The sequence below is a fragment of the Halichoerus grypus genome, chromosome 2 (assembly GCF_964656455.1).
Source record: "Halichoerus grypus chromosome 2, mHalGry1.hap1.1, whole genome shotgun sequence".
Classification (NCBI taxonomy): domain Eukaryota; kingdom Metazoa; phylum Chordata; class Mammalia; order Carnivora; family Phocidae; genus Halichoerus; species Halichoerus grypus.
In genome coordinates this window covers 118,712,553-118,728,202 of record NC_135713.1, presented here as the reverse complement: position 1 = coordinate 118,728,202, position 15,650 = coordinate 118,712,553, and the positions used below count along the sequence as shown (strand labels likewise).

At 45.0% G+C, this 15,650-nt stretch overlaps 1 protein-coding gene across 7 annotated transcripts in view; it reads left to right on the top strand.

Annotated features, from left to right (window-relative positions):
• LOC118555470 (protocadherin alpha-C2) overlaps window positions 1-15,650 on the top strand; it is a 124,840-nt gene that overhangs the window by 76,162 nt on the left and 33,028 nt on the right. For 6 of the 7 annotated variants that reach the window (XM_036123639.2, XM_078067406.1, XM_036123611.2 and 3 more), the window contains exon 2: window positions 13,840-13,898. In XM_036123639.2, coding sequence (XP_035979532.2) covers window positions 13,840-13,898 — 59 coding nt within the window. Of the gene's footprint in view, window positions 1-1,292; window positions 4,427-13,839; window positions 13,899-15,650 lie in introns of those variants that run through there. The other variant, XM_036123622.2, reaches the window with a different exon arrangement.

Genomic DNA, 15,650 nt, shown 5'->3' with positions numbered 1-15,650 from the left:
TGGAATAAAAGTGGTTAGGTTGTGGAGTGTTGTCAGCAAGTGAACTTAGTGGGTGGGAAGGAAGGGATGTGCTAGTTGAGGCCTTTGAAATCTGGGTGTCAGGATCATTGCTTTGGCCCCTTCACCTGTCCCCTCAAGGAGGGAAGAATGCCAAATGTCAGCTCTCATTCTGGCTTTATTCCAGCCGGGAGCTAGAAAATGACCCACAGAGGGAGATCTTAGCAGTGAGAGGATGCTGGGAGATGAGAAAGGGAAAGGACTTTTCGGTGAGTGCTTTTTGCATGTGGGGCAATGGATTTTAAATTCCTGTGGAAGAGAGGAGAAGGCCTGGGAAGAGTGGGTGTCTGGAGCAGAGCAGCGGCCGTGACACAGCACAGAGACACTTCCTCGGATCCTTTTGCTTTCTTGTTCACTGAAGAGAAAACTGGTTGTCTTTTTGTTGTCTCTGTAGCAATACAAGGTTGAGTCTTAGAAGAAAGGGGGGCCAGAGGTGTAAAGGAGCCTCATATTTATGGAAGGGGAGCCGTAGCCATTGAAACTTGCTGGCTGTTGTAAGAGAAATCCCAGCCTCCCAGAGTTTGCTTAATAACAGCAGATTTTTCACTGCAAAGCATTCAGTGGAGTCCAAATTCCAGCCTGGCTTGGGAGATCAAGAGTAACCCTCTTGATGTAATGGTTTTGCAGGCTCTTGAAGACATTGTCATCTGTTAAAGAAAAATTTTAAAAACACTCTTGAAAGAACAAAGAAAATGTCTTGGATGATGAATTTAAAAGATTTGAAGTAAAAGAAGGAAAAGCTCGAGGAAAGAATTTTTTAAAAATTTTACCAGATGTCCCCACTCTGATATAAAGGGGTCAAATAAGACCTTAGCCTGCAGTTTCATGGAGCCATTTTTGAAAGAAAAATTTAAAACTTGAAATATTGGTTATTTGCCAAGGTACACACTGAAAGCAAGCCCCTGGCTACGAGCAGAACTGAGTACTGGGATCCCAGGATGTTAGTTTTAGGCTTGCTCCGCAGAAGAGAACCGCACTTGCCATCCCCCTCCCTTTGCCCCAGGAGTTGAACACTTTCTGCACTATTTAGGAGTATTGTAGGGAAAAGGTTGGGGTCAGGTGAACAATTCCCGTCATCAGCAACCCCAGAGCGCCTTCCTTGCGTTTGTTTCTTTTGAATATGTAGCCGCCGCCCAGGTGCCCATACTTAGCTAAGGCCCCGAGTTTATTTTCCTGAATTGCGCTTGGAAATCTTTTCCTGGGAAGGTGATAGCCCAAGTCCTAGAGACATAACTGCTTGTCCTAGAATAATCTCCTTACGAAACCCGTTCAGCGGCCGAGGGACGGTGGAGACTGGCTGAACAGGGAGATGGGGGCAGGGAGAAAGGGAGTGGCCGCGTTCCCGCGGTCCGCCGGGATCCCGCGGGTCCAGGGTGAAGGAGCCGGAGCTGGAGTGGCTGGAGCGACCGATCACTCCGGGTCGCCGTCTGCCACCTCGGTGCGGAACCGGAGCCGGACTTGCTGAGCACTCCTCCCCCTCCCCTTCTGCTTCCTTTTCCCTCCCCCTGGAGCGGCGGCGGCGGCGGCAGCGGCGGCGGCGGCGGCGACGGGCAGGCAGCGGAGCCAGGCGGAGCGACTGTGCGGCGAGCGGAGGAGCTGGATATGGAGAGTCAGCGGGGGCGGCGGGGCCAGGAGCCCTCCGGGGGGCCGACGAGCGGAGCGGCCCCCGGCGTTTGCTAGCGCGTGAGCCGTGGGGGAGCGGGCGCACGGTGGCACTAGCGGAGGCGGAGGCGGGGCCCGGGCGTGGAGCACGGCTGGGAAAACTGCTGCCTCCGGCCCTGCCCGGCTCCTACCTCCGCCGCGGCCGGTGGCTATGGAGCTGGCGGGCCCCAGACCTGGGGCGACAGAGCATCCGCGACTCCGGCCGCCCATGTCCTGGCTGCTGCCGCCGCTGCCCCTCCTGCTGCTGCTGCTGGGCCCAGCGGCCTCCCAGCTGCGATACTCGGTGCCGGAGGAGCAGGCACCCGGCGCGCCTGTGGGCAACGTGGCTAGCGCGCTGGGGCTGGAGCTGCGGCGCCTGGGGCCCGGCTGCCTGCGCATCAACCATCTGGGTGCGCCCAGTCCGCGCTACCTGGAGCTGGACCTGACGAGTGGCGCGCTCTTCGTCAACGAGCGCATTGACCGGGAGGCGCTGTGCGAGCAGCGGCCTCGCTGCCTGCTCAGCTTGGAAGTGCTGGCGCACAGCCCCGTGGCGGTGAGCGCCGTGGAGGTGGAGGTCCTGGACATCAACGACAACTCGCCGCGCTTCCCGCGGCCCGACTACCAGCTGCAGGTAAGCGAATCGGTGGCCCCCGGAGCGCGCTTTCACATAGAGAGCGCGCAGGACCCCGACGTGGGCGCCAACTCGGTGCAGACCTACGAGCTCAGCCCCAGCGAGCACTTCGAGCTGGACCTTAAACCCCTGCAGGAGAACAGTAAGGTGCTGGAGCTGGTGCTGCGGAAGGGCCTAGACCGCGAGCAGGCAGTCTTGCACCACCTGGTTCTCACAGCTGTGGACGGGGGCAGTCCAGCCCGCTCGGGCACGGCACAGATCTCTGTGCGTGTCCTGGACACTAACGACAATTCTCCCACCTTCGACCAGTCCACTTACCGCGTCCAGCTCCGGGAGGACGCCCCCCCAGGCACGCTGGTGGTGAAGCTGAATGCCTCGGACCCGGATGAGGGCTCCAACGGCGAGCTCAGGTACTCCTTGAGCAGCTACACGTCGGACCGGGAGAGGCAGCTCTTCAGCATCGATGCCAGCACTGGGGAAGTGCGGGTAAGTGGAGCCCTGGATTATGAGGAGGCCTCTTCCTACCAGATCTATGTGCAGGCGACCGACCAGGGTCCCGTGCCCATGGTGGGTCACTGCAAGGTGTTGGTGGACATCGTGGATGTGAATGATAATGCACCAGAGGTGGTGCTCACGGACCTGTACAGCCCAGTGCCTGAGGACGCTGCATCCAACACCGTTGTGGCCCTCCTCAGTGTCAACGACCAGGACTCGGGCCTCAACCGGAAGGTGAGCCTGGGCCTGGAGGCCTCACTGCCTTTCCGACTGAATGGCTTTGGAAGCTCCTACACGCTGGTGGTGAGCAGTCCTCTGGACAGGGAGCGGGTGGCTGCCTACAACATCACGGTGACAGCCGCGGATGGCGGAGTACCACAGCTCACATCCCAGCGGACGCTGCAGGTTGAGATCTCTGACATCAATGACAACCCACCCAGCTTCGGACAGGACTCCTACTCCATCTACATCGAGGAGAACAATTTGCCAGGGGTGTTGCTCTGCACTGTGCAAGCCACAGACCCGGATGAAAAGGAGAATGCGGAGGTGACCTACTCCCTCCTGGAGAGGGAGGTTCAAGGGCTACCGGTCACCTCCTATGTCTCCGTTAACAGTGCCAGTGGCAGCCTTTATGCTGTCAACTCCTTTGACTATGAGAAGTTTCGGGAGTTCTTTGTGACTGTGGAGGCCCAGGACAAGGGGAGTCCACCCCTGAGCAGCACTGTGACCGCCAATGTGTACGTGGTGGACATGAATGACCACGCCCCTCACATCCTGTACCCTACCTCAACTAATGCGTCCGCAGCCATCGAGATGGTGCCTCGAACTGCCCCTGCTGGTTATCTGGTCACCAAAGTCATAGCCATGGACTCAGACTCTGGCCAGAATGCTTGGCTCTTTTACCATCTGGCCCAGACTTCTGAGCTGGACCTCTTTAAAGTAGAGCTACACACAGGAGAAATTAGGACTACCAGGAAGATGGGAGATGAGAGTGGGACGACTTTCAACCTGACGGTGGTGGTCTGCGACAATGGCGAGCCGTCACTGTCGTCCTCCGTGGCCATTACAGTGGCTGTGGTGGAGAGAGTCTCCAGAATCCTCCCTGATACTCAGAGACATGTTAAGAGTCCTCGGACATACTCTGAAATTACACTCTATCTAATCATAGCATTAAGCACAGTGTCTTTTATATTCCTTTTGACAATCATTGTTTTGAGCATCATCAAGTGCTACCGCTACACCGCGTATGGGACCGCGTGCTGCGGGGGCTTCTGTGGAGTGAGGGAGCGGTGCCCCGCTGAACTAAACAAACAGGCCAACAACAATATCGAGGCCAGGATACCGCATGGCCTCAAGGTGCAGCCGCACTTCATTGAAGTGCGCGGGAATGGCTCCCTCACCAAGACCTACTGCTACAAGGCCTGTCTGACAGCAGGCTCAGGGAGTGACACTTTCATGTTTTATAACACAGGGGCACAGACAGGACTGGGGCCCGGGGGAGCCCAAGCAGCTGCGAGTGAGAGCAGGCACCCCACAGGCCAAAGTGGGCAGAGTGCCGGGAACCTGATCATTCTAAAAAATGATGCTGTTTCTCAGAACGAGGTGAGAGAGCAGTCAAGGGGTCATGCATTTGCACACATCCCCTCCCCCGCGCCAGTGTCATTGGCTTTATTGAGTTACTAACAGTGACAGGGGTTATCTGGTAAACTGAATGTATATAGTACCTGTGACTTGATTATAACCTACTTTGTTTCCACTCTAGGAAAGTAACATCAGAGAATTGTTTTACTTTGTTTTCTTTTCAGATATATGAAGGCTTGACCATAACACTGTTAAGAAGTAAGGATTGGTCTTAAATATTTGATGTTAAAACATAGCTCTGCAGAGGGCTGGAACAGGCTTGAGAATGAGATGATGCCATACTGGGTAATGTTTTGAGATTCAAGGAGAAATGTCCTCTGCTGTATCATCTATAGGGAAAGTTCTCTTTGGAAATGCTATAGGAGTGTTGTTTTTTAAAAAGCTCTGAGACCTCTAGGGGTTGTGGTGGTCAACTCTGCATGCTTTCCTTGTTTATATATCCAGTTACTATTTCCAGTAATTGCACTGAACTGATGTGATAGGATCTTCTGGCAATTCATGTCAGAGGTGATAAAGCCATAGACTGTGGATCTCACCTTGAAGCCAAAGTTTGCTTTGTGGTAATTCTACTGTAGGGGTTTTCTGAGGAGATGAAGGATGGTAAGACAAAGAGACCAAGAATGAATTTGTCTGGTTGGACTAAGGAGATATTAGAACAAGTGGATCAATGATGTGGGGATGTGGTGAATAACAGGACAAGCTGGGATTGGGGAGAAAGAGGAGAAAAGAACTCTCCCATTAGTCACCTTTCTTGGCATAGGGGAAGTTCATCGTAAGATGATTTCCCTGCAGTAGGTTAAATGCAATCTGTAATTTCCTGATTTCCTGTTGACAATTTCGAAGGTTTTAATGAGATGTGAAGTAGCCTCTCAAGCCCTTTATATCTTTAAATTAAATGACAATACTTCAAACAACACTCCAACATATTCCGAAGTACATGTTCATTTTCGGTATCTAAGATTTAGTTTGCAATAGCTAGAAAAGCCTTGGAAAGTGGATGGCTTGCTGTACATGAAAGACAAGTGTTAGTAAATACATGGGTTTTAAGTTTTGTTTTGTTTTGTTTTTAAGATTTATTTATTTATTTGAGAGAGAGAGAAAGAGAGAGCGTGGAGGTGGGGGGTAGGGGAGGAGCAGAGGGAAAGAGAGTCCCAAGTAGACTCCATGCTGAGTGTTGAGCCTGACTTGGGGCTCGATCTCACAACCCTGAGATCATGACCTCAGCCAAAACCAAGAGTTGGACACTTAACTGACTGAGTCACCCAGGCGCCCCTTAAGTTTTAAGTAGGCAGAGGCCAATTCGCTCATTATTATGAAGAATGTACATAAATTATTGGACAGTGCATGAATGTGTGGATGTTTTTGTGTAGTGTGTCTCCATATGCATGCTTGAAAATAGAGGTCTGCTTTGTGATACTTTAAAGTTGTATTTCAGAAGCCAAAATTTTGTCCCATCAATAGTGATGAATTGTTATCTTCCCAAACAACTACTTTGTAGCTAGGACTTTCAGAGGTACTACAAAAGGAATTAGTAATATTTGTCCCTTCTATATTTTTGTGATGTATTTTCATTGACATACTGCTGTCTTTTTTTTTTTTTTAATGTCCATAGTTTCACATTCTAAATTCATGCTAATCTTGAGGAAAGTAATGCATAAAATACAGAAAAAAGCCCAGATGGATAGAGAGTATTTCCCATGTACATTGTATGTAGGTGTATTAGAGAAGCCTGCTTTTAGTCAATATTGAGCAACCACCGGAGGCAGATTGCAGATTAAGAAAAACAGGGAGACAAAATCGAGGAGTTTCCAGAATTCTTTAGGTCATAGCTTTTGGAAGCCTGTAAAAAGGCTTAATAGGATGCTGTAGACATTTGCTTAACAAATTCTTGTGAAGCCCCTCTGGGCCTGGGGTGGGCTGCAGGTGGTGAAGATGCTGGGAGAGCAGGCCGGGCAAGCTTTGCCACCAGCTGTGAGCAGGAAGCTCAGCTGCAAGACACTCTTCCCCTCCTTCTCCTGGCTCAAAGCGTGGGGCAGTTTGGTACATGAACTATTTCTGTCTTACACTGACCTGTGTGGAGAAAATTATGTCAGATAAGTCCTTGCTCTTGTGGGATTTTACCAGGAGGATGAATGCATGATTTTAATAAAGGCAGATTTCTGCCAGCCACGTTCAAAAATCCAGTGAAGAGCCCTAAGGTCTCTAGCTCCTGAAATTATTACAGTTAAGAGGAGAGAGTGAGTCAGGTCAGCGTGGCAAAATGGAAACAAAAATCACTCAGCTCTGAAAGTCATGACTGCTAGATCAACCTGTTAAACTTCCACGTTAGGCTTTCTCTTTTCCCTACCTAGTTACTGCAGATGGCAGAAGAGTCCTGGGGTGCACTTCATGCCATGTGCCTATGTTAATGAGATGAAGATTATAAAGGATGAGTAAGGGAATCTGCACTCAGTGACCACTATGTTATATAAAAATGTTCTGCTTTGCAATATATGTGTGATTTCATTCCCTGTAAATCATACATGAAAGAAACATTTACGAACATCTAACATATGAGGAAATAAGCTCAGAGAGGTTAAGTAACACACACAGTCATTCTGTTAGTCTATTTTAAGTCCTGTCTCTCTGATTCCAAAGATTAAGCTGTTTGAAATAGTATGAGTAGACAGAAATCCCAATGTTTATACTCCTTTTGTTATGTGATAATCTGGCATTTGGCTACTACGGGTTCTAGTGTAAATTGACTGCTTTTGGAGAAAGAGTAATTCCTTGCATAAAAGTAGGTCACAGGCGGGAGGATCGATGAGTAAAATTGTTACTATCAAGCTGATATCTTTTTATTTGTTTATCTGTTTCACTTTGGCATAGCCTGTGATGATCTTTCATCTCGGTTCTTTTTCTGATTTCTCTTTTGTTGCTTATTAAACAGCATTTAACATCAGACTCTCATCTTTTGATAGATTTCACCCCCGGTGAGCCTATTTCATGAGCCATTTGTGCAGTGAGGTTTCTGAAGTAACTTTTTGGCAATGGGGCAGAATTTCTCTTCTGAGATTTCTGAAAACCTGATATTGAATGTGGTTGGCACCCCTTTCAGAGCCTCCAAGAAAAGGAAACCAAATCTTAAGGTAGATTCTGTGCGTGGTCCTGTGACTCCTCATGAGTCACTCTGAGTGCTCTGGGCAGATTTGTCCAACTGTGCTTCCGTGGGACCAGGTGGCATAAGATGTGGAAATCACAAAAGACTAGCAGAAATAAGTTTGCTGTCATTTCTTTTCAAGCAATTTGTAGCCATCAGATCTTCAGTATTTCTGCCACTGTGTATATACATTCACCCCAATTGCAGGTGCGATGATCCGAAAGAGCTAACCCTTCTTTTAGTGGAGCCTAATTTTTTCCCCTAGGACTAACTTTTCTATCTGGTGACTCTGTCCTGTATCAGAATTTACACTTAGTGCAAAGGGACACGGTGGTGAATTCATAAAAAGTGTGTGATGGTCAGAATAGGCAAAGAAATTCTATCTGTGAACTTCCATTCCAGTGTTTCACCCTCTCATAGTCACTTTTGAGTGGTGGGCTCCTTTGTTTTGCCATTTCTATATTGGTTATAGGACTGTTCTTCTGAGAAAAGGTTTCTTTTCTTTGGTCTGGTAATATAATAATTTCTTCAAATTACCTCCTTCCTTGCTTTTTCTGCAGATCTGCTGAGCCAGATGGAATTATGGCTGAGCTCTTCTCAGTCTCTTTATCTTGCACATATTCTGACTGAGGAAGAAATCTATTTATTGTAGCTTGAATGTCATTGGCTTCCCCTTTCCTCTGACCCAGGAGTGAGCTGTCACATGGGCATCTGGTCTACCTCCAAACACTGCAGGGACACAGCCTGGCATATTATAAATTGCCTATTGGCATGCTGTCTGCTTGACAGAAGAGCAGAGTCAGTTCTGGATACTTGCCTTGGTTTGCCACCAATTTTTGCTCTCAATGAGGTTAGGAAGATGTCAATTCACAAATATTTGAGGAAAACTTGCCATCACAGAGCCCAGAGGTTTAGATGAATTTAATGGAGATTTCCAGGTGCCTTTGAATGTGACTTTTGTTAGGAATTCACCTGGCTCAAATTTCCTGTGCATAATAAGTATGACTATAAATTTAGTTTATCCGTATGATCATATTTTGAGCATTATAATCTATAATCATGATTTCAAAAATCAAAGGGCAAGAGGATTCCTTAGCAGTATTTCAAATCTGCTCACCTAAAAATTACAATTTTTTTCTTTCAGGAATATGAACTTGACAAATGTAAAGAAATATCTGACATTGCAAAGGTGAAGAAAAATGTTAGTTCCTTGGCACATAAGCAACATCAGTTCCTTTCTGGCCTTGCAGGGTCAGAACTCTGGGCTCCAGGGAAGTGAAGCTGTGAGTGAGGGAGTAACTGCTGTGCTAGCAGGCTCTGCGTCCAGAATTAAGCAAACCTAGCATTTTCTGTTGTGCTGGAACCCATTAGTATGTTTCAGTATTATGTTTATTTTACTTCCCTGCTTCATGGATTAGCAAGTGACTTCAGAGGAAAGTAGTTCATTTTGAATTCTCATATTTCTCATCTTTTCAGTTGCTTTACTAGAAGACTAATAGGTAATATAACAGTGATTATTTTAAATGTTATACTCCTTCTTGCCTTATTGACCAACAGTTTATATATTCATTTTCTATTGCTTTGTAAGAAATTACCACAAATTAGTGGTTAAAAAGAACTCTCATTTATTCTCTCAGAGTCCTGCAGGATGTGAGCAGGTTCTCTGCTTAGGTTTTCACGGGCTGAAATCAATATGGCACCCTGGCTGAGTTCTCTTCTGGAGGCTTTGGGGAAGAACATGCTTTCAAGTTCATTCAGGCTGTTGGCAGATTTTACTTCTTTGTGGACTACCTACTTACATACTGCTGGCTGGAGGTCACTCTCAGCTGCTAGGGGTTGTGCTCAGGTCCTTGCCTCATGATCCTCTCCATCTTTCGAGCTAACAGTGGAGAATCTTCTCTCATGTAGAATCCCTCCCATGCTTCAAATCTCTCCAATTTCTGTCTCTGATCTCTAATCCCAGATTTAAAGGGCTCATGTGATTAGGTCAGTCGGCCCAAATGATTTCCCTGTCTTAAAGCCAAGTGTGTCATATAACATAACCTAATCAAAGTAAGAGCCATCGTATTTATTCTTGGAGATTATGCAAGGCACATACACCAAGGTGTGAGGATCTTGGGGGGCATTTTAGGATTCGGCCCCTCATAGTTTATATCAATGATCTCAAAATATCAGTGTGAAAAATCTGCAGTGGATACATCCTTAATAGAGTCCTAATAGGAAGCAAAAGGAGATGCGGCATGTAGTTACATGTCTCAGAGGGCCATTTACTGATAGCATCAACATGGATTTCCATGACAAGGAGTGTCATTTCCTGAGTGGTCCTATGATTTTCTTTTGAAGTGTTAAGGTATTTTAAACCTATTTTATTTTAAATTTGTCTTGAAAGAGTGATTCACCCTTCTGTAGCTCAGATATTCTATGGTGTAAATAATAAATAATATTGTTACAGGATAAGTTAAATCTTTGTTATAATTTTGATAGAAACTTAAACGGCTTCTTGTTCTTCATTAATGCTACATCACCCATATGGACTACCTAATTCAGTTTTTCCACATCTGGAGCTTTGTGGCTATTAGTCTCCTGAAGGACTAAGCTTTGAAAAAACAGAACATAATGGGGCTTTCCACCAATAGGAATTAAGCATAGTTCTGGAATGTATCATCCAAGTGTTAGAAAACTAATTCAGATCCTTAGTATATGTCTTCAATGTATCTGGCATATCAGTGGTCAACCTTTAAACTTGAGTTTTTCTGATTTTAATCAAGTTTGGGTGAAACCCACATATATTTATTACCTTATATTTTGTATCATTTAAAAATAAATTTGTATCTGGGAAACTCAGATGTAACAAAGAGAAAAAAGAAAAGTACAGTTGGCCCTTAAGCAATACAAGGGTTAGGGGTGCCAGACCCATGCACAGTTGAAGATCCAAGTATAAATTTTGATTCCTCAAAAACTTAACTACTAATAGCCTATTGTTGCCCAGAAGGCTTACCGAGAACATAAACAGTTGGTTAACACATATTTTATATATTGTATGTATTATATACTGTATTCTTACAATTAAGTAAGCTAGAGGAAAGAAAATGTTATTAAGAAAATCATAAGGAAGAGAAAATACATTTACAGTACTATATATGGTATTTATTGAAAAAAATCCACATATAAGTGGACCAATGCTGTTCAAACCTATGTTGTTCAAGGGTCAATAATATATGTCATTCCATGTAAATTAGTTTAAAACACAAACTTTTGTGGGGCACCTGGGTGGCTCATTCAGGTTAAGCGGCTGACTGTTGGTTTCGGCTCAGGTCATGATCTCAGGGTCCTGGGATCAAACCCTACATCGGGCTCTGTGCTCAGTGCAGAGTCTGCGAAAATTTCTCCTTCTCCCTTTGCCCCTGTCATGCGCCACCCCCCGCGCCCAGCCTGGCTCACGTTCTCTGTCTCAAATAAATAAATCTTTTTTTAAAAAATGCACAAACTTTTGTGTTAGGGAGACCTAAATGTAACTATCAGCCAAACCCACCAATCAGGCAAATGATTTAATCTTTCCAAAGCTCAGATTTCTTATTTCTCTAAATTTAAGTACATTAATATTACCCTTGCATGATAGTTCATTTGTTCAGAAACATTTTTGGGGCACCTGGGTGGCTCAGTTGTTGAGCATCTGCCTTTGGCTCGGGTCATGATCCCAGGGTCCTGGGATCGGGCCCCGCATCGGGCTCCCTGCTCGGCGGGGAGCCTGCCTCTCCCTCTCCCACTCCCCCTGCTTGTGTTCCCTCTCTCACTGTCTCTCTGTCAAATAAATAAATAAAATCTTAAAAAAAAAAAAAAGAAACATTTTTAAAACGTACCAAATACCTGAACCCTGCGAAGCTCTGAGGACATAGCTATGTATTATGAATATCTGAAGATATTCATATGTTTTATGGACAAAACAGATATGCCTTTTATAGAATTTATGGTCTAAAAGAAGTGTTAGGATAAATGCACCAATATGTTTAAAGTGCTTATCCTATTGCCTAATACTGTGTGGAGACTTAAAACACTGTATATTCTTCCTTTCTTTTCCCTGCCCAATCTTACTACCCTAAGACATGTCCTAACTACAATTCTGATAAATGAATCTGAGAAGCATCTTGTTGTTGATGGACTGTTACAGAAAATAGCAGCATGACAAATTGTCATTTGAGGAAGTGAGGTTGTGTAGGGAACTGAGTTCCTTGGTCAGTCCTGCTAGAACTGTGCCTTTCCGCAAAATGAGGTTGGTGCTTTCATTCCAAAGATGAAGTCGCAGCAGTCTTCATCACGAATGTTACCCAATCACAGAAAAATTGGCAACATTTGCCTAACAGATGTCCAAGTCTTTATTAAAGGAAGGTTCCTACAGTTGACACGAGTGCTGCTGATGGTAAGGGGAGAGATGGTGATGATTGGATTAATAGGAAATAGTTCAGCCATATTTCCAGCTTTACAGAATGATTTGCAAATAATTTCTCTTTTGTTCCCTGCAACACCACTGGTAGAAAATGAGAACCCTTTCATTTCATCTGTAGAATTTTATGCTACTTTATACGGAGCATCCATAGCATGCTATGAACTTAACCACCAAGGATGAAGCAGCTTGCATGTTCATATCTTGCCAGCAGAGTGGAAGGGACCAGAAAGGGCAGTTAGTGTATGGGGACATTTGAGGTCAAGTATCCTCGAGTTGTAGCTTTTTCTGGGCCTTGACTTCGGCTAACTCTCTGAATACCATCCAACCACCCCGAAGTCTGTCTGGAAGTTGAGATGCTGATCACTTCTTTCCTAGGTGTTGTGAAAAAGTGTGGTTAGGAAATACTCTGCATCCTTTGAATAAACAATAAAAAGGATAAGAACAAGAATTACTGACATTTTGAAGTAGTTTATTGGTATTACTATGGCTTTGTGTCTACCAAATATGATCATTATAATCCAGAGGAATTTGTAGAATACAACCTCCATCTCTTCATCTTTCCACTGAAATAGACTTCAGTATTTAGTGGCAGGACCACTTTAATCTATGCCCATGAAAACACGTTGAGAGGAACATCTATCACAGGTGGGTTTTTTTGTAAAGATTTTATATATTTATTTTTGAGAGAGAAAGAGAACACACATGCACAAATGGGGAGGGGCAGAGGGAGAAGCAGACTCCCCACTGAGCAGGGAGCCTGATACAGGACTCGATCCCAGGACCCTGGGATCATGACCTGAACCAAAGGCAGACACTTAACTGACTGAGCCACCCAGGCGCCCCTCATAGGATTCTTTTATAACAAAATTTTTGCTAATAAATACAAGATAGTGATGGTGGCTCATTTTGTCCCCAGGAATTCCTGAGTACCTTCTAAGCAGCCCATAACTCCTCCAGCAGTCTTTAGGGGCCTATATTTTCCTTTTCTGTCCCCTCCACTTGGAATTGCCAGTCTGTGGACAGAGGGTAACAGATCTTTCCAGTACGCAGGTGGTGCAGACTGAGCCAGGCTCTTCTTGGGTTTCAGCAACTCCCTGTTAAGCAATCGGAGCCGAGCGAACAGTAATTGAGGGAAGAGGCAAAACCCTCAGAAAAGCAGGGAGCGAGTAGGATTTTATGAAAAGGATTATGTAGCAAAACAAGGTCAAACTCCCGTCGTGGTTTGTTTTCCTTCCTGGGGATTCCCCTTCAAGCGGCAGAAGAGGCAATTCTCAGTCGCTGGCGTGCGGACGGGGCACATCCGTCCTGGGTCGAAGATGCTGCACTCTGCAAAGGCAGCAGCAGATTGCGGTCCTCTGCAGTCCGGCCAGACCAGCAGAACTCGTGTAGTTTGTACGCCGTTACAGCTAGAATGCCAAATGGGAGCCGTTCCTTTAGTGTGAAGCATGTGAAGGCAAAAACAATGAACGCTTTCCCTGTCTCAAAATAGACTGCCCTCCCCCTAGCGCTGCTTTAGGAACATAGACCTGTTTTGAGCACGGCGAAGCCACAGCTGGTCCTTACAGCATCATTAAATCTGGTTTTTCCATGATATTGAGTCTGTGGAAGGACCCCGATGAGCTAATTTTCTCCTGAAGTGCTATATATATGGATATCGTCTTAGAGTTGCACATAAAATGGCTCCTTCAAAACTTTTTTCAGATACACGGAAATATTCTAGAAACAGCTAATCAGTCACGGGGAGATCACCGCTTTGCCTTATTAACAAAACCTCCCTTTGTGATTTTGCAGCCGCGACAGCCCAACCCTGACTGGCGTTACTCTGCCTCCCTCCGAGCAGGAATGCACAGGTATGTAGTTCCTTCCTCTTTTCAGTCAGAAGAACTTTAACTTTGTATGGCTCAGACACACGCTGTGTCTAGAGGCCAGAAACTGCTGTCAAACTGAGAGGCTTCGGATACTTCGCCAGGGGAATGTAGTTCCTTTTGACTCCATGTCTATTCCTTGGAACGTTGGAAATAGTGCCAAATGCTTCTCAAGGGCTGGCAAATGAGAGTTCCCTGTAAAATTACAGAGACAGGCTGCTGTGTACTTTCTCTCATCGAAAGTTCTATAAGGAAATAATTACAACTTCCCTTATCCCTTCCTCAGCTATACTTTCTGTCCCTCCCTTAGAAATTATAATTAATACCGATGCTTTTCGATCTGAATATAGGTACGTGTTGTCTACCTTGGTTTTCTGTCACACATCGACTCTTTTATCCATTAACCACAATAATTGGCAACATGTTGTTCATGTTCATCCATATTAGAATCTCCTTATCTTGGGTGCCTGGGTGGCTCAGTTGGTTAAGCGACTGCCTTCGGCTCAGGTCATGATCCTGGAGTCCCTGGATCGAGTCCCGCATCGGGCTCCCTGCTCGGCGGGGAGCCTGCTTCTCCCTCTGACCCTCCCCCCTCTCGTGTGCTCTCTCTCTCTCATTCTCTCTGTCTCAAATAAATAAAATCTTTAAAAAAAAAAAAAAAAAAAAGAATCTCCTTATCTTTTCCATCTTGTTACTCTCTCGTTGCTATCAATGGCATGGGCTCTTCAGAGGATGAGCCATGTGAAAGGCCTTTATTGAATATCTGGAGACCAAATCTATCTTATTTTAAATGAACCTGGAGTAATAGCATTACTCTAAGACTCAGATTAAATATAATTTTGCTTTCTCTACTTTGTCTCTTTGACAGTAATTGATTAACTACCATTATTCCCAGAGCTGATTTAGTGCCATAGGGCCAAATAAAAGATTCGTTATTTTTGAGTATCTTTGGAAACCAAGAAACTAATGATCACTACCAGCAAAAGGATTTAGTTTTAAGGAAGAAATAAACTCTAAACTTAAGCCCCTCGAAATGTCTGGGCAACACTTCAGTAGATCTTTACCAAACCTACATCAGTTTCTAAAGAGAGCTTACAAAATGTGTGTTAAGTTAATGAAAAATTAGTTTTGAGTCCACTTAGAAATGCATTAAAGTAAAATAAATTAACATATTCTCAAGCATTACATTACAAGTCGAGCAGAAATCATTACAATGGGTGCTATTTCTGAACAAGAAGCAATCAGTGAAGGCCTGAAGATCCGTAGTTGGCATAGTGAGATGTCACATTGGAACCTGGGTCATAATTTTAGCCCAGAAACACTTGTGCAGTTGCTGGAATATTAGGTGTCAGGAGGGTTCTTTCTCTTTGTTAGTGACCAGCTTATGCTTTTGCCTACATCTGAGCTATTGTTGCAAACCATACATCAGGAAAAAGCATGGTTTATAATACCAGCTTTTTCTGTCCTAGTCGAACTAGTGTTCTACTTGAGAAGTATCAAAGCCATGAGATGTGCCTTTAAAACTACATTTGAAACAAAATGCTAAAACATATCACTTCCTTATTCCATTTCCAAAGGAAAAAAAAAAAGCCAAGTGTGCTCCTATTCAGGTTTCAACTAAGATACCATGAGATACAAGTAGGATAAGGAATGAAATAAAAATTGAAGCTAAATGTAACTTATTCCTCACAGTAGAGTACACTGAACATATATTAGAGTTGGAAACGTACAGAATAC